This window comes from Tetrao urogallus, assembly GCF_951394365.1.
Source record: "Tetrao urogallus genome assembly, chromosome: 1".
In the NCBI taxonomy this organism is placed as follows: domain Eukaryota; kingdom Metazoa; phylum Chordata; class Aves; order Galliformes; family Phasianidae; genus Tetrao; species Tetrao urogallus.
This window is the reverse complement of record NC_136813.1, coordinates 129,216,000-129,235,064: the sequence shown is the minus strand read 5'-3', so window position 1 is coordinate 129,235,064 and position 19,065 is coordinate 129,216,000. Positions and strand designations below refer to the sequence as shown.

The 19,065-nt window shown below is 37.5% G+C and overlaps 1 protein-coding gene across 1 annotated transcript; it reads right to left on the bottom strand.

The window, feature by feature from the left end:
* Window positions 1-875: 875 nt before the first annotated feature.
* Window positions 876-18,218, bottom strand: SLCO1A2 (solute carrier organic anion transporter family member 1A2; the record flags this gene model as incomplete). The annotated part of the gene is made up of 14 exons (XM_079542388.1): window positions 18,156-18,218; window positions 16,876-17,017; window positions 14,821-14,953; window positions 13,322-13,428; window positions 10,961-11,107; window positions 10,574-10,672; window positions 9,852-10,082; window positions 7,510-7,674; window positions 5,484-5,679; window positions 4,629-4,794; window positions 3,701-3,885; window positions 3,120-3,184; window positions 1,917-2,034; window positions 876-1,023 (listed from the first exon to the last, which is right to left on the bottom strand). Exons 1-14 carry the CDS (start codon window positions 18,213-18,215, stop codon window positions 876-878), a joined length of 1,962 nt encoding a protein of 653 aa, XP_079398514.1. The 5' UTR covers window positions 18,216-18,218.
* Window positions 18,219-19,065: the final 847 nt, after the last annotated feature.

Sequence of the window (19,065 nt, the reverse complement as noted above, 5' to 3'; positions counted from 1 at the left end):
ACTGATGCTTAACATCAAATGGATACTACATGCCTTATAGCATCTGATCTGACAGAAATAAAAGTTGAACAAAGACAACTACTGCTTAGTGTCGTTCAGGTAATAACTTGACTAGACATGAGAAGGTATGAGATTTAGCAGACATCAGTGTGGTGGGCAAAATACTTTCAAGTATCGTTTTTTACTCTCTATGTACAACTTACCTACTAGACTGAATGCAAAAGAAGTGACAAATCCTGGTAATTTTTCCTTGTCCGTGCTCTATGCAAAACTTAAAATATCACGATAGTAGAGCATTTTTTTAATTAAGTTTTTTATTTGTATTTGTTGTTATTACTGCAGCACATGACATAAACTAAGTTCCCAGTATATTGACTGCCTACACTGTGTAGAATACCATACAGTCCTTACTTGAAAAGACTGACAACTTAAGTTCATGAAAAACTCAGGCCCAATAAAGCTTCACATCTTGTCTACAGTCAACAAGAGAGATTGTGGCAGAAGCCATTGAAGAATTCGAGGGCAAAATCTAGCATCACTGGAGTCAGTTGCAAAACTCTCACTACCTTCAGCGAAACCAGGATTGAAACTGTATGCTTCTGCTTTCTACTCCTTTGCTCAGATGAATCAAATCTGGCATTTCGTCATATTTCTACTCTTTGTACCTTTGCACCAAACACGTTTTTCCTGTAACTCCTGTTTATGAACTGATAATAATATGAGAATATAATTAGGATGTAACTTTGTGAAAATCTATTAATCTCTGTCCAGAAGCTCACTAATTAAAATAAGAAATCTTTTACAAAGATATGTCCAAAATTTACATTGTGATGTTTTTTCACAATATATCCTGCTTTGAAATGCTACTTCAACGCTTATTGTCCTTTATCCTGCAATTCTACTGGTGCATTTAATGAGACATTTCTTTCAGATGTAAGTTGCTTCTTTAAAATAAAGAGAGTTAATAAACCTGGAATAAAGGACAGTCCACGTAACAATGCTGGCAGGCCAAGGTAGATCCACCTGAAATAAAAGATGTGCTTTGTGAAATATGAGTATTCATGAAAAAATAGCTAAATTTGTCACCTACATCTTATTATGATAATTGCCCAGATGCTCTAAAGCTGGTGCCCTGATCCTGGATCTCAAGGAAGATGAACCAATACTAGAAAAAGGAATATATCAGTGGCAGTGAAGTGGCTATTTACATCACTCAGTTTCAGGCAACTAATTTAACTAGATAAGTCAGCCACTGTTATCTAGCCACAGTCTCCTTGCAACTTTCTCTGTAGGGAAAAAGAGAAAGAGACCTGAAAAGGGCAGCTTAGACAAGAGTAAAACTTCTGGATATTCATGTGTTAGCCTTCTTTCAAAACCAACCTCTTTACATAGCATTATACAGAACCAGTCTGAGACATTAGTTGAACGATTCCTGCAGTGCTTCCTGAAGGACTAAAAAAGGTATGAAATGTAGTTGTTTAGATCAAATTCCAACTTGTGTAACTATATAACATCTAAATTTCCCCTAGAAGTTCAATTCAAGTACTATTTCAACAGGTTGGTTTTTTTCAGATATACAGTATAAAGAGACAAAAAAATGCCTGACATTTTTTCCACAAGAGTTTACTGCTTTTAGATCTTTTCATCAGAATTTAGCATTTTTAGGTGTGTTCTCCTGAAAGATTGTGAGTGAATATAATTATGGTTCCAGAGAATTCCTGGCTAAAGGATATTCCAGCATCTGTGATAAAGGCTGCACTCAACAAATGAAGCCAATACCAAAGAAATGTGTTGTGTCAAATTTATAACATAGGAACAGTTCGTCTACTAGAAGAATAAGGAGAGCACACAATTGCACCTATGTGCATTTAATAATACAGCATGGAGGAGAAAATAGTATGAAGTAGGAAATATACCTGTATTTGACTATGTCGTATATCCTACATGCTCCTTCTCCGCCACAAGACTTAGTACCCCATTTCATGCATGTGGTATCTATCAAAGCTCCAAAAAAAATGGGAGATGGAATTCCAGCTAGAAAGGATATTAGCAATGTTTTAGTGAATAGCATTTTTTTTTTCTGATTAGCAAATGCACCAAAGATTCTACACTGTTTCTTATCTACTCCATCTGCCCTGTCATCTTCCAGTAAGACCCATGTTTTCTTATTCACCTATCTTGAACAAAAGATTATATTTCCTGTTGCATGTTATCGAATATATTCATTAAAATATGGACTGTGACTAAGAACAAAACTCAGTATTTACTCTCATCAGTGACCATACTGCTGTGTTCAATGAACACTTGGTAAGAGCAAAAAAATGTAGATGACTTTCAGATGAGTGCCAGATCTAGACAGCCTATTCCACAATATATGAAGGCTGCTCTGAAAATAATGCCTCCTGTTTTATTCGGTTGGCCCACAAGGCTAGAGCTGGATGCTGGTGGTATGGCAGTAGAGGCTGAACCTTCCTACCAGTATCCCCTTAGATTTTATTGCTGTGTGACAGATGGCAGCAGAGGGGCAATCTGACAAAATGTTGTCTGACATGGAATTGCATGAAACAACGGTGTGTCACTGAATTCTTCCAAGGAAAAAAATGACACCCACTGACATCCACTGACTCCTGCTGAACATTTATAGAGAGCAGAGTGGATGTGAGCACAGTGAGGTGGTGATCAGTACGTTTTAGCAATGGTGACAGATGTGAAATGTGAAAGACAAGTCATGTTCCAAATGGCCACGCAGATGTTTACAAGCGTGGTGTGCAAGGGTCTCGTTCATCGCTGGTGAAAACGCATAGTTAACAGTGATGACTGTGTTGAAAAACAGTGCTCTGTATTCGAGAATTTGCTCTATCAGTGTTGCTGTACTGTTTGGATCTGTTGTAGTTTCATGGAAATACATAGGAGGCATTACTTTTGGAACTATCCATGTAAATAAATGACTGTTCTCATTTCCAATGTTGCCTAGATCCATAAAAAAGGAAAAAACATTTTCTGTTCAAAGGCACTATACTGAAGTATACTCCTGTGTCATGCTCTTATGGGTCCTGGTGTGATCCATATAGCTGCTGTAGACTAACTATGCTTCTGAAGTGTGTTAGAGCTTTTCTTACCAAATACTCTGGCAGCTAATTCATGGACACCCACTCCAAATGACTTTTCTTCAGGCTTTAGAGACCTGTATTGTAATTATATCGTAAATAGATTAACAGAGGTGACCTTAAAAACATAAATACTTTTCCATTTTTTTCCTTTTCAATCAAAATCTTCATCACATTAGGTCCAAACCATTCCTATTAGACGACAGTTTGAAAGAGTTCATTACCTTCATTAGATGAAATTCCTTAACTAGGACTGCCAAATCACAAAAAGAAAAGCCATTTTCCCAGTATTATTCACTCGGACAGAAGCCAGCATGAAGTCCAAGAATGTACAGTGGCTTTATCAACATCATGTTGACGTAATCAATAAAGAAATTGGTATTACACACCCCTACATTCATTCAGGGTAAAGCTGATAGCCAAAGCAACCAAATTTAGCACAACACCAAACCTTAATAAAGCACAGAAATGACATAATAGTTTTTCTTTTCTTCCTCCCTCAGTGCACAAACCAAAAACTTTTATTTCCTGGGGTATCTGACAAAGAGTAAAAAGTCCTGTAGTTTTTCTAAGGTATGGACGTTATACTGTACCTTATTAAGACCATGAACCCAGGCATTGCTGCTAAGGAAAAAATGAAGCTGCCAACTAATTGCAGTATTAAAAAGTATTGAAGCATCTTGTCACAGTTTTTTCCTTTGTCACATTGGCCCAGAACTGCAGAGGCATTTTGAAATGGAAATTCTGAGGCTGCAACACAGGTGCAATTTTCAAATACCTGCCAAAAGAGTATTTTAATCACACAGACTTGTCAAAACTCACACACTGAGAATGACATTCATGCATTTGGCACCTAGCTCACTCTTCCTGCTCCTGAGTATTTTGCACACATGCAGCACTGTGCTGTGGCCTCTTAACCAGTCTGCCAGGCACAGGTCCAACTTGTGGTGTGTGGGGTTAGAGGCAGGGAGGGAGCTGTGTTGTTTTTACATAGCTGGCACTACACTTCCTCAAGAATGCCATGATCAAATGAGCTGTTACATTTCCAGCACTGCCTGCTTACATGGTACTTCCAGCACCATTAGATTTGATTCTCTTTTTCACAACCAATATTTGTGTTTTTTGTTTTTTGTTTTTTGTTTTTTTTTAATTTATAGGAGAAAAATGGAATTAAATCCATGCAATAGACTTTCATTTTGAACAAAATGTTCTTGTGCACTCAAGATTCCAATTTGCCATACTTTGAAAACAATTTCTCACACTATTTTAAGATCCTTTTAGTTGTAAAAAAAAAAAAAAAAAAAAGAAAAAGAAAAAAAATAGACTCTTCTTCACTATATTCTTTAATTTACATTTAATATAATTTTCATATTCTATTTGGAATTTCTGATTCTATCCAATGAATTTGTCCAACTCTACTTATTACCTTAATCCAAGTAAAAGTACATCCCCTTATACTGATATGGCTATTTCTCACCTACTGTGTTTCATAGCTACACCATAATAGAACTGATGCTTTACCACACTTTTTCCAGTTCCTGTTGAGGCCTTACACCCAGCCAGACAAGATGACACATAAGTGATTCCATTGTTCGCACAAACTGGGTCCCACACTTTAAGTGTGCAATTACAATCTCTGTTGCAGTCAGCAAGTAGAGTATTTTCTGCATATGACAATTGATCTATTCTGAAATACATTTAGAAGATGAGGAAATATTTTAGTAATGAAATAACTATAGTAACTCTTTGAAGTTTTATTCTATTCTATTATTATTCTATTCTAGGTTGCAGGTTGAACCAACATACACAATCCTGCATGCTTCTGTCCTGGACTGGGAATGCAGAATTATGCCTTTCTGTCATTCTACTGGCTGTTATTTCACATTATATTAGTCATAGTATATCATATTACATCATGTTATGCTATCTATTAATAGGTGGGTATGCATAAGCTACAGATTTTTTCTCATCTGTGACATGTATGTTCTTGATTGTCTCTAAATATTAAATAAAAGTGCATGTTCATTTTCCAGACACATGACTCACCCATAATGATTAATAGCAGGCTTCAAATCAAGAAACTGCAGGTAAGATACCCTCTTACAATTCCTTAGAAATAAAAGTTCTGTTAAATTAAAGGAAGATATTGTTTCCCTCTGTAATTCTGAAACTGCATTGATGTACATTTGATTTGACACATATATTTAACCTGCTGTTACTTTGCTTGAATGTATAATTAAATTAGTCAAAGAATTAATTTGAATGTGCTGCTGTATGAGTGGAAACTAAAATGTACCTGGCTCTGTTTCTCAAAACTGTGGAGTTCCTGGTTAATTCCTGGCAAGAAAAATCCAGGTTGCACCTTAAAGAACGTACCCTTCATAGGAGACCGTTAGGCCGGCAACTGGTGAAGTGTCACAGATAGTCCAAAAGGCAGTAAAGTACAGAAGGTAATCCAGAAAAGTTACCCAACATGCTATATGTGCAGCCTGGTAGGTATTTATCTTGAATTTCTTCATAAATAAGCCTCCAAAAAAGTACCCAAGGCATATAATTGGTATGTTGTAAACACCTATTTTAAAAATTAAAATGTCCATGTTAAAATAAAGAAGGAGAACATCAAAGCTATTTGTAAAGGGTGACTGTTTTGCAATGACTCATATAGCTCCTGTGACTGAGTAGTTTAACTAAAGTTGGAAATGATGCTCTACTAGTTCTCTTGCACACCCAAAACGTCTATGGAAGTCAACAGCAGCTGTGAACTGCTAGGAGAGCTGGAGGGTAGAACTAAAATGATTCAGTGGAAAATTGCTGTCTGCAGTTACAATGTAATTCCAACACACATACAAAACAGGGTTTTGGTACAGCTTTCCTAATTGTGAGAGAAATCCAGTGGGAGCAGGTCTTGAAGCACACTGAGCATCATGGATAGAAGGAACAGACATTAAATTTCGGTACGGGTTTGTTGAATGTGCTCTCATTCTTCTCAGCTGTTAGATACCTTAATGAGGAAAATAGTGACTGAAGGACATTTAGGAACTAGTTTAACATCATCACCATATGGTTTTGTTGGCATTGCTCAAGGCAATGCTGGTTTTCTAGCAATCCTTGACTGTCAGTGAGCATGGAGGATGCGAGGAAAGGGGAAGACTATTGAATGTGACAAAGGATTCTCTCAAAGTACTATATACGTAGATACAGAAAGCAGCTTGTCTTTAAAAAAAATCCAACAATGTAATGTCAGCGCAAAAAAGAAAGGATGATATTTACATGCCTTTGAATGAACAATTTCAAAACACTGGCAACAGAGAATTATAGTAATACTTATACAGTCTGGGACATTGTGTTTTCCTGGGATTAAAGAAATTATGTGGCTGCTGTGGAGATAAGCACTGAGTTAAGGAACAGAAGTATGGCTAGATGTGTTTTAAGATTTTCCTTCTGTGGTGATTCAATAAATTCTAATCTAATTAAGCCAGAGCAGTTAAACAAGAGAACACTGAGAATTTAAGAATTGAAAAAGAGGAGCTATAAGAAGGCTCTGACACTTTCAGGGTATTTGCTTTGTGCCACAACTACTTGCCATTACTGTTTCCAAATGTACACAGCCTTCTTGTCCCTGCTCATAGAAAAAAGACATGCTCATAAAGAGACATAAAAAAAACATTTTGGTCAGTGCTTTCTTCCCATGGAGTTCTGCATGTGAAAGAGGATCTGTTGGTTTCAGAAGACTCAAGAACATCTGAAGAGTAGAGATGACGGAAAGTATTGAATTGGCAATTTTAACTACACATACATTCAACCCATCTGTGTCTTAAGAGTGTTAAGAGCATTGTTTCCATGAACATGAAATATACCCTCTACTTTAAAGAATTAGTTTTAAACAAAGATGATATAAGCATTGGTCTCTCATACATTCTTAATGTGAACTAAAATAACCTCTCTGAATTCAGTGGTTTAAGTTTTACATCAGCTGAACTTTCGTAGAATCATAGAATCACAAGGTTGGAAAGGACCCACAAGATCATCTAGTCCAGCCATCCTCTTATCACCATTACTACCACTAAGCTACTAAACTATATCTCGTAGCTCCTCATCCAGCCTCTTGAACAACAGAATCATAGAATCACAAGGTTGGAAAAGACCTACAAGATCATCTTTCTGACACAATTCAACTGATGAAAAGGGGATTATTAAATTTTTGACAGAAAAACAGCAGATTCTTAACAGAAAATGCATGGCTATTTAGAAATGTTTTTTAGTGTGGAATTTGTCATTTATAGAAGCATTTTCCCTTATGTATATGTGTGCATACGCACATTAATATACATACACGTGTATGTATATATATATACAGGGAGTTTTAACAGAGATATAGTAGAACAGAATGAAGCAACTTTACCAATTAAAAAGATGGCATCTGATGCAGATTTTCCAAATTGCTGTTCCAGATATTTAGGCATGAAGGATATCATGCCAAGGAAGGCACTGAACTGTAGCACACTTATAACTATAAATAACATATAAACTGGGTTGCGAAGTAAAGCCTTGAGGAACGGGAAGAAATCTGAAATGAAATAATGTAATGAGTTAGCATGATCCTTTATGAAATGAATCATACATTGTTCAGTGTTGCTAAGAGGAAAAAGAGAGGATGGTGGTTCTTAAGTGGATCAGGATAATTCTTGTGCTTTGCCAGACACCATATTTCAAAGATTTATTGGTTATTTCAGGCTACCCTGACACGTTTCTTCTACATAGAGACAGCCTCTCACACACTTATCCTCGGTAAGGCTACTGTTTATGAAAATCATAGTGATAATTTGATCATGAAAATTTCAGGAGACTTTTAGCTTTTCAGTGTCTGAACTTTGCACTTGCGGACTGACAGCAGCAGCTACTCCACTATCTTTCCTACTACTTACCTTAGCCCATGCCTTAAAGCGTTCACAAAAATCCTTTTTCTGCACCTGCCGGGCAAAGGGAATACAAAGAGAGAGGGGTGCAAACACACTAGGCACCTGTGATTACATGCACCAGACATGCGATTACAGAATCACAGAATGGCCAGGGTTGGAAGGGACCTCAAGGATCATCAAGCTCCAACTCTTCTGCCACATGCAGGGCCACCAACCTGCCCATTTAATAGTAGACCAGGCTGCTCAGGGCCCCATCCAACCTGGCCTTGAACACCTCCAGGGATGGGACGGGGCATCCACAACCTCTCTGGGCAGCCTGTTCCAGCACCTCACCACTCTCGGTAAAGAACTTCCCCCTGACACACAACCTAAATCTTCCTTCCCTCAACTTAAAACCATTTCCCCTTGTCCTGCCGTTATCAACCCTTTCAAAGAGTTGATTCCCCTCCTGTTTGTGGGTTCCCTTTAGGTATTGAAGGGCTGCAATGAGGTCACCCCGCAGCCTTCTTTTCTCCAGGCTGAACAAGCCCAGCTCCCTTCATAGGGTCTTCATAGGGGAAGTGCTCCAGTCCCCTGATCATCTTTGTGGCTCTCCTCTGGACCCTCTCCAACAGCTCTCTATCTTTCTTGTACTGGGGGCTCCAGACCTGGATGCAGTACTCCAGCTGGGGCCTCACAAGAGCAGAGCAGAGGGGGACAATCACCTCCCTGTTCCTGCTGGCCACCCCTCTTTTGATGGAGCCCAGGATACCATTTGCCTTCCGAGCTGCAAGAGCACACTGCTGGCTCATGTTAAGTTTTTCATCCATCATGACCCCCAGGTTCTTCTCCGCAGTGCTGCTCTCAAGGATCGCTCGGTTATTACAACTATTAGCAATGTGGCAGAAAAGGCCTGAAAAGGGAAGTGCCTGCAGTCATTCCCATCAAATGCTCAAAGTCTGCATTTTCCAGTCTTCAGCTAAGTAAAACAATGAGAAACTAATTTATACTTGTAATGTCTTTTCTATGTGCAATGTCTATTAATTATTGAAACAATAAAAGAATTTAAAAAAAAAAAAGAAAAACAATAAAAGAAATAAAGAAAATACAAAAAACAACAATAAAAATCATTATTTTATAATGTTCTCTAGTATCTAATGTGCTGAGCTGACATCAGGAAACTACAGGAAAATGTGAACTTGTGTACAACGATAGTTCATCTATGCACTTATATTTTCAACTAACACAAAAATACAAGATTTTTAAAAGCAGCTTCCTGCAGGTATATAATTTCCCAGGATTACAGATCTGAAAAACCACAGATGTGAACACTGCTAACAGTAACATGAATAAATGTAAATGAAATAGATTTTTGCTTAACAGTCATTCAATGTTTATGAGACTTTTAAGCATCTGTCTATTCCCTTTGTGGCATTAAGTTGGACTCAAGAAATGCACCAGCCTTGTGCTGCTTTCCTGCTTTTCTAACCAGTAAATGTGAGGTACAAGCATCTAACATCTGCAACTTGTCCAAAGTTGCTCTCACCGAGGTGTAGTATTCTTAACTAGATTTCAGTGCATTAATCCCAGCAGGAAGAAAAGCTACAAATCCATATACATCTGACATGTCGCAGGGAGAAAGGGGTGAATTCTGATCCTGAATCTATGAAACCTTCTGCCTCTGTGAAGAGACATTCTAAATTCTAGCTCAAATTCTTTGTACTACAGAGAGTAGAAAATCATAGTATGCATTTTGTACCTTGGGCATATTTGTTTTTTAAAAAATGCATATTGTTCACACCTTAAGGACAAAACTAAGACAAAAATACAAGATGGTATAACTTGCCTTTAGCAATTTCATACATGGTCTGTTTGGTTTCCTTTTGCTCATTTTCTTCCAATAGTACTCCTTCTTTTTTATGTGTCTCAGACTCATTTGTTTCCCCTTCCTTCACAAGTGACCTGGGCAAAAACCAAAAAGGCAGTCCTGCAAGAAGATTCACTAATCCACAAATCAAAATGCCCAGCCACCATGCTCCAACCCAGCGGACATCAGTAGGTGTTATAGTTAGCTCCCCTAAAAAGGAAACAAACAAACAAAAAAAGCAATGGTATCTCAATTAGTTTATAAATAATTTTTCTTTCATTCTTTGTTTTTCTGATCACCTCTGATGTATTTTATTAAAAGCACTTTAAACATTTAAATTCAAACTGACAAAAGAGAACAATTCTCCAATCTTTTACTTATTCATCTAGCAAATTTCATCATTTCAACCGTTTGTGCTAAATTAATTTTAGCCTTTTCCTATCTTAACCCAGATGATGCAATCATTCATCAAATAATTTATATTCAGATTCATTCATGTGTGTGTGAACTCAGGGCTTTTATTGGATTGAATATCACACTGGCTTTTTCCATTCTAAAATACCAGCAAATTAAAATGAATATACTTCATATTTGAAGTTAATTCAGAACTTCATATTGCTGGTTGATAGACCATTATGCCTACTGATTTACATAAAAGATTTTATATATTCAGGGTAAGATTTTACATATTAATCCATCACCTGCATCTACAGATTCCAGATCAACAAACAGTTTTGCACAGAATGATGCCAACAAGAAACCAAGAAAGGGGCCAATTACTGTCGCAGTATGTAGACAACCTAGAATATGAAAAGAGAAAACATGCAAAATCAAAACACAGACATAAATACTTTCTTGAGGTAATTCTAGATGCTTAGGATAGCTGTACTGGATAAACATTTAGAGCAAAAAATGACATTATTTCAACAAATAGTTAAATTACAAGTTCTACACTACTACTGCTTCAATTCAATTTAATTCAAACTGCACTGTTTAAATGCAGTAATGTCTTTCTTCTCTCTTCTTCACTTTTGTTTACTTTCATGTTTGTTTGGGGGAGGGCAATTAGCATGATAGGATAGGTTTACCCTGGTAGAAAGGTGAATTCTCTGTTTTGGCAAAATCTTCCAAATACGAAATGCCTAAAGGCATGATGGGAGTTTCACCCATTCCTCGTATTAAGTTTCCAACCATCACAAATATCCACAGCAATGACCCAGACTCCTTCTCACACTCTGTGAATAGAAAAGAAACCAGAATTAATGCTTTGATTCTACCAGTTACGTTCTAGAGATGTAGACAACAGCTAACTGACAGTTTAAACTGTGATTAGTAGATCAGTCCTCTAAGACATGGATATAAATAGTTGCTATACTCAAAAGGCTCCAGAATAAAAAGAAGTTATTGCACTTCCTGGAGTAGAGTTCAAATCCCTTCTGTCTCCATGCCACATCTTGTCTAAACACATGTCAGTCCAATCACTGCATAAACTAGGACTCTTCCTGTACTCGTCTCCCTCATCAAAGCTACCATTTCTCTGACAGATGTAAGAAAAATACCCCTGAACAACAGTGATATAGGGATAAATTTATCTTGTCTTACAGATTAAGGTCTTTCCAACATCCTTTTCTGTTTCAAGATTAGTGCTAACTTGCCATAAAGGGAGGCAGGTCTCCAAAAATTTAATGCAATGCAAGCAAATCTTGGAATGGCAAAAATAATTTACATTTGCTAGGTACAACTGCTATTTTTATCTTACACTAATATTATGCCATATGTTTCATATCAAATTAAACAGCAACATGGACACTTATACCTACATTTTTCATCTAGAAAAAAGCTATTTTTAGAAGGTTTTCTTGCCAGTTCATAGCATGTCTCTGCATGTATCAATTTACTATGGTCGAACTGCTGAGATCTCATATGGGACATGTTTAGGATACTGGAAATAAAACACTTTGTTTCAAACTTTCTTAATTAAAAAAAAAAAATTGCTAGAATTGATTTCTTAAATGAGAACAGTTTACTTAAAAAAAAAAAGAAAGAAAAGAACAATAAGAATGTATGCCTTTTCATATTCTTCTACAATATTCCAAAGAAAGGTTTTTCAACTTTCTTCAAGTTTATGCCATAATCAGTGATGTAGTAAAGACCACGCTTTCAGTGGTCTCCCTTAGAATAGAATTACATTCTGTGAGAGGTCTCCCTCTCATAGAATTAAGGTTGGAAATGACCTCTAAGGTCATCTAGTCCAACCATCCTCTTACCACCAATATTAGCTACTATGCCACGACCCTCACTGTGACATCTACCCATTTCTTGAACACCTCCAGGAACAGCGACTCCACCACCTCCCCAGACAGCCTGTTCCAGAGCCTGACTTATCTGTTTGAAAATAGGCTATTCCTAATATCCAAACAGAGCCTTCCCTGATGCAACTTAAGGCCATTACCTTTCATCATATCAGCAATCACATGGGAGAAGAAGCCAAACCCTACCTCACTACAACCTCCTTTCAGGTTGTACACTTGGCCACCTGGGCACACTCCTGTCTCATGTTCAGCTGAGCACTGACTAGCACCCCCAGATCCTTTTCCTCCAAGAAAGTGAGAGCAGTGCAGAAGTAGTGTTGTTCTACACTTGCATTAAACAAAATTCCTGAAATTTCTAGCTTCTTTGTCTTCTTTCATACTGATAGCTGGATTCAGATTGATCACTTCTAATTTTCTGAAGTTGATAAGCCTCCAGAAAAGCATATAGAGAATGAATTCCTCTGAGAATTTAGCAAAGCCTTTGTAGCCTCCCAAGACAAGCTACCAAGGAAGCCCAGGCAGTTCAGACTAAATGCTCCCCTCTGAGGTAGTTGAATACCAGAGAGATTAATCCCATCCTCAGTGTGAGGATTTCATGTTGTCTCTGTCGCTTTTGACTTCACAGTAGTTACTTTTATGCATATACTATTGCCAGTGAACATGCATGTTTCAGTCACCCAGGTAAGTGTCAGCCTAGTTTATGTTATTTCATCTTTTCTTTAAAAAGATTTGGGAGCTCCTTTTTTTGTTCTACCTCTGTTTTTCATTACTTTATGTCTTGTGTGGTACAGTAAAAAAAAAAAAAAAAAAGAACTTAGTTCCTTCCACCCATTGTCCAATTAATAATTTCCCACCTCCTTACTATGTCATAGTATTTCGAGTTTTAAAAAAGGAACATTTCTGAGAAAAATCTCATGTTATATGTCTCTGAAGTGGAATGATAAGGATATTAACCAAGCTGTTTGGATGCTGTGGAAAATGCATGAAACGGAGCTACAGCTGTGGAGTCACAGGCTAAGAGAGAACAAGGCAAAAACTAAAAAATATAAATAAAAGTGAGCTAATAAAAAAATACTATTTACTTAAACACTGTAAAAACTGAGTGAGAAGTAGTAGTAGACGTAGGAAAAGTCATACCTGTTGATGGTTCCTCTGTAGGTAAAGAGAACAAGCTTTGGTTAAGATGGCACAGAGGCACGACTGAAGAATTCTCCTGTGGTGAAACGCTGCTTTCAATATGATACCTGTTTGAGTCAAAGTAAAACACGTACAGACAGAGAACAAATATATGAGTGAGGAGCCTCATAAATCTGTTTCATGAAGCTACCTGAAAGAGGGGCATGCAGCTATAGCAAGAAGGAAATGCACTTCAAAAGTTAACTCAGAATTTATAACAAATCAGACTAGGAACAAAAGAAACCAGTGCAGTGTTTGATCCGGACAGTTACCTAGTCTCTGACATAATTTTGTAACAGATGTTTCACAGAAGATGATGAAATACCCTAATGAAGTCTCTCATATCATCTTTTCCCCTCTTCTCCCTACATTCTAATCCAATTTACACCTTAAGCAGAGGGTGCCTCCGGGGCTATCAGAGCCATACCACATTGGGTGTAACTAGAGGGCCTTCTTTTCTCCAAAATAAATTATCACTGATTAGAAATTAGACAAGCCTAAATGATTGATTTGAAATGATTTGTTAAATTGAGGAAAAAAAAAAGTGAGAAAGGGGCTAAAAAGTCATTATGGTCCGTAAAGGCCTTGCCAATGCAGCGTTCAAGTTTGATCTCTCAGCCAGGGTCCAGACCAAAGGCATCTGAAAAATTATCTTGGATTGCATGTTCAAGTAGATAAGATGTAGTAGTGCAGTGTGACTGCACTGTATTTTCAGAAAGTCCATGCACGTGGTAGTACAAGAAGTAAGACAAGGAACAGCAAGGCAAGACAAGGCAAGATGCCCAGCAGTGGTGACAGTCCTCAGAAATGATGGCTGACTTTTGAAGCCGTCTCATAAGCAAAACAATCAAAGTTGCTCTGCAACTGTTTCATCACCCTCGTGCTCAGCAATTCCTCACTCATTAAGTAATCACATTCCAGTAGGAGGAGTTGCATATTAAAGCATGTAAGGATCACAAGAAACTGTTGTGATTTAACCAAATATGGCAGCTCCAGCCCAGGGCTGCTCCCTAAGGGTTCTTTAAGGTCTGAAGCTCCTTCAGACCTCATCCTCTGCTTCACCACAGTCTGCTCCATGATTGCATGGGCAAACCTGCTCCCTGGTGCCCATAGGCTGCCTACTCCACTGTGTGCCTCTACAGGGCTGTAGGGAGTTTCTGCTCCTCACCTCAAATACCTCTCACCTTCCTTGATGCCTGTAGGGCTGCTTCTCTCCCATTTCTCACTCCTCTTTCCCAGCTGCTGTTGCACAGCAGTATTCCCTGTCCTTAACTCTGCTCCCTCAGGGACACAACTAGAGCAATTCCTGGCTCAGCTCTGGCAGTGGCAGGTCCCTTTTGGAGCAACTGGAGCTGTATGAGATGGGGCAGCTCCTGTTATATTCTCACAGAGGCCACCCTGCAGCCCTCCCTCTGCTAACAAAGCCTTGGCCCGCAAGCCCAGTATACCAAAATACTCACCTTCCAAATAGGAAATGAGGAAATGATGTCAAAAGACAGCCAAATGCAAAAACCGTGCAGCCCAAAGCAATTACTTTGGGTCTGTGAAACTTTCCTCCAAAGTAACTGACAAATGCTATCAGCAGCAGGTTACCTGCAAAAAGAACCTGGTTTGTATTTACGAACAAAGGCATTCTTTTACCTTTTAAATCCAAGAGCAATTCTCATTATATGTTGTTAGCTCAACATCCATTACTTCTCCTATAAACCTATAAAGACTGTAACTAGACAGGGAACTGGTTAAGTGGTGCAGTAATACCCTTCTATCTGTGATATTCTTCTGAAAGACTTAACACCACATGAGAAGAACTTGAAAATTGGAGGCAGAATAAAAAAGCGATTATGGTGAAAGAGGAGGTTTTTGACCACACCTGTGTAGAGAAGAAATTTCTCACAACTTTATGTAGAGATTAGGCCCAGGACTACAAAATAAGAGCTGCTTTGGAAAGTTACTCTCCTGGGATACTCTATTTAGCAATGTGTGGGAAAGTATGTATTCAGAGATACATATTCAAGTGTTTCTGTACTGAAAATATTAAACATGAGATGACATTCCAAGAAAAGAGGAATAATAAATTGATATTAATTTTAGTAATAATTTAAGAGGAATAAAAAGATTTTGTAACTAGTGCCATTTCAAAATTCAAATGAGATTAAAAAAACTGGAATGTCTCCTCCTCTACTTTCACAGTGCAACTAAGAGATGTTTGAAGTCTCATACCATAAATTAAGTCCTGCAACAGTAAAAATTTGCTAACTGTTCAACTTCTAATTTTGTGATCGTTTTATCAAAACAGTGAAACCTTATCAATGACTGGTGAGCATAATGTTCTGAAAGAAAACAGCATCTTTTTTTTATGTACAATTGCTAAACTGACAGCACTGAACCAGTAGCTTGAATGAAAGTTGAATAGATGTATTTGTACAGTGCTAATAAGATCTTATGCCTACACTTGCACAGTCTTAATAAATACTTCATGCCTGGCACATACACTGATCTTTAATCATTTTAAATGTTAATATGATGATTCGTAGTTACTTTACATTCCTGGAAATATGAACACCACAACTTGCTATAGAAAAATGTATACGAAAGATGATCTATTTAAAATAATAAGTTTTTACTTAATTAATCATATTTTTATATAATTAATCTCAGTGATTTAATATTTCTTAAACTCTCCTTTTCAAAAGCAAGAATATATTCTGGGTATTCAGTCTCAGTCATAACATCGAGTTGCCTGATAAGACTGCTTTGCAGACAGCAGCATGGTGTCACAGTTTCTCCTACTTGAATGTGCTGAAAAGGGCCTTGTGTCTCCTACTCACCTGTGTGTACTAGCCTCTGCAGGTCATTTCCTCAGTTGAGCCAGGGATCATAAAGATCCAGACTCCAATTTTAAGAGTGTAAAACATGCTTTGACGATCTCCTCTGAATTGGCTCTGAAGCTCTTAAGTCTTTTGTTTAGCTTTTGTGGCAATGGCAAGACTTAAGCCTGTCACTGTGCAGTGAAGCTCACTGATAGATTTGAGGGGCACTAACAGTAGAAACCTTATTTACAGTTACATGGGTGTAAAAACTTAAAATACTATTGAGTTTGAGTAAGGAGACAATCCACTTCAACCAACTTTGAGGTCACTGATTAAAAAGAACTGTAAAAATACTGACGTGAACTTACATTCAAACTGGGTCTATGCAATCATTCTGTTTTGTTATTTATTTATTTAGTATAAAGCTTATTAAATAATTCTGGTTTGTTAGTTGCTCTGTCATAGTGTGAGAGTGTACAAGTTAGCTAAACCAACCTCTAATCCTAAACATCGTCATATAAGTTGTCGTGTTATTTTCCAAGATACTCATATGTAAGTACTAACACACGCAGTAGAAGAAAGTTGGTCACTATGCTGTCGCAAACACCCACTGACAGATTGCTGATGGGCATGAGAGTCACTAATACATAGTCAGCCAACATTTTACATATTCAAGGAAAAATAAATATTAAAATGAGTAATTACCAATTTCAAAGCTTCCATTAATGATCCCCACTAAAGATGCAGGAATATTGAATTGCTTCTCTATCTGTGTGAACATGCTGTTCAAGTAAGCACCAGTCATCGTTTTACCAATAAATGCAAGTGACAGCGCCAGCAGAAATAACTAGGAAGGGAAGAGTAGATTGGATGAATTCAAAATTATATATTTAGGAATTTACATGGTTGTTTTCCCACCAGAGATGTGCTTCTAAGTAAAACAATTCAATACTTTCTGATCTACTTATAGAGGAATACAAAGTGAACTCAAATCCCATTAATTAGCTTTGTCCACAGAGTTACGGTTTCACTGAAACAAAAAGGAAAATGAGGACATAATTTGTTCTTCACCTGCTCCCAGTTACCAAGACTCCAAAAACCTTAATCCCCACTTGCCCAGTCAGGCGCAGTGCAGCCTCACCCAACGGGACCCTGCTGCAAGATTTCCCTCTGCAGGACTGTGGAAAACCTGCAGCCTGAGGACATAAAGTTTCCTGCGCTGGGTGCAAAGCTCTTGGCACTACGCTTATGGCAGCAGTTGGTAGGATTCTTGCAGAATTAAGATCGTTGCCTTTGATAGAATTACTGGATTAAGTAGCTGTTCTGTCTCATCAGTAGAGGTTACGAGCCAATTTCAAACATTGACAGTAAAAAGTGTGTCCTTTCTGACAAGAATCTGGTAGTAAGTGACCATGAGAAAAAAAAAAAAAAGAAAATAAAATTATATATATATACACTGCAGCATTCAAATGCTTTAAATTTTAGGGTTATTAATAAACATTATTTGTGAAATGAAATCAATAGTATTTTTAAATACATCTACTACGATAGCTAAAAAGCATGGGTAATGTATTTGGGCTTTGAATCCCTCTTACATCAAGCTATTTTTTATCTCTTTATAGTGCTTCTTGACAAGTTGAATAGTCTGGGGTTACAACCACAGCCATTTTTTACTTCCATGTCACTACTGGCTCATTTCACAAGTCTATAAACAAATGGTAATCGTGCCAGACTAGAGGGATCACACAAGTTCAGAGGTGGAAATTCAAAGGAGCAATCAGGCATATCTCTAACACATCACAGAGTTCAGGGACGTAAAAAGCAACGTATTTGGTTTCAAGTTTGCTTGACCTCAGTGTTCAAAGCATTAACGATAAGAAACAGACTGTTCATTCATTTATTCTAGATTTTAACTCCTACTGAATGACTGTAAGTGCAAGTACCTGTGGCTCTGCTCATACAAAATTGTGAAAATATTTCTGTACCGTAAGCCTGGAAATGCCGCAGAATTTGTCGTCTGCACGTGGTTTCCGAGTTTCTTTCATGTTGCCTTTTTGAGTCAATCCTGATGTCTGAATCTGTCTACTGATCCCTTTATAGTGTTAAAAAAGACAAAAGAAAAAAAAAATTGGCCTACATTTGCAAAAAATAAAAAATAAAAACAGCATTTCTCCTGAGATACCTCATATTTGATCATCTTCTTTAAATAATTGTAAACCAGTCTAACAGTAGTGGATTCCAACAGAACCTATAAGCATATGCATGTACATTTTCTAATTGAGAAAATTTGACCAAAAAAAACATTGACATAACAGCAAACTATTTCACATCAGATGCTCAATGCTATCAGCACTATACAATCGGTGCTTTCAGCATTGTCTCACAGCATGTAATGATGAACTCAAAGTAAGGTGAGATGACATCTGAAGGAAGATAAAAGTATGAGAAGATCAATGAGACAGATGCATGAAACTGTATAAAAATGGTGAAAAATGGCCACAGGCCAACCAGAAGGTAAAGAATGGAGAAAAGAATCTTAGGAAGGCAAAGTAGTTTGTAACTGTCCATACTTCTTCTCAATCTTCTTCACAAGCATTTGGATTGAACACTGTGGGAGATAACACCCTGAACATTTGTATGCCTGGCTGACACATACCTGTCTTCTGTGGTCTTTCGCACCATCCCTGTCCCTGCTAGCCATACAAAAGACATTTAGTTCTGCTCTGCACGTTCTGTTGAATTATCAGCTCTTCCACTTGAACCAATGTAAGTTCATTAATTTTAGTAAAAATTGGACTGAGGCCTAATTTCTTGGCATTAAAAGCATTAGAACAACAGAAGTAGAACAACAGAAGTAGAAGTAGAACAACAGAAAACCACACACACACACAAAAA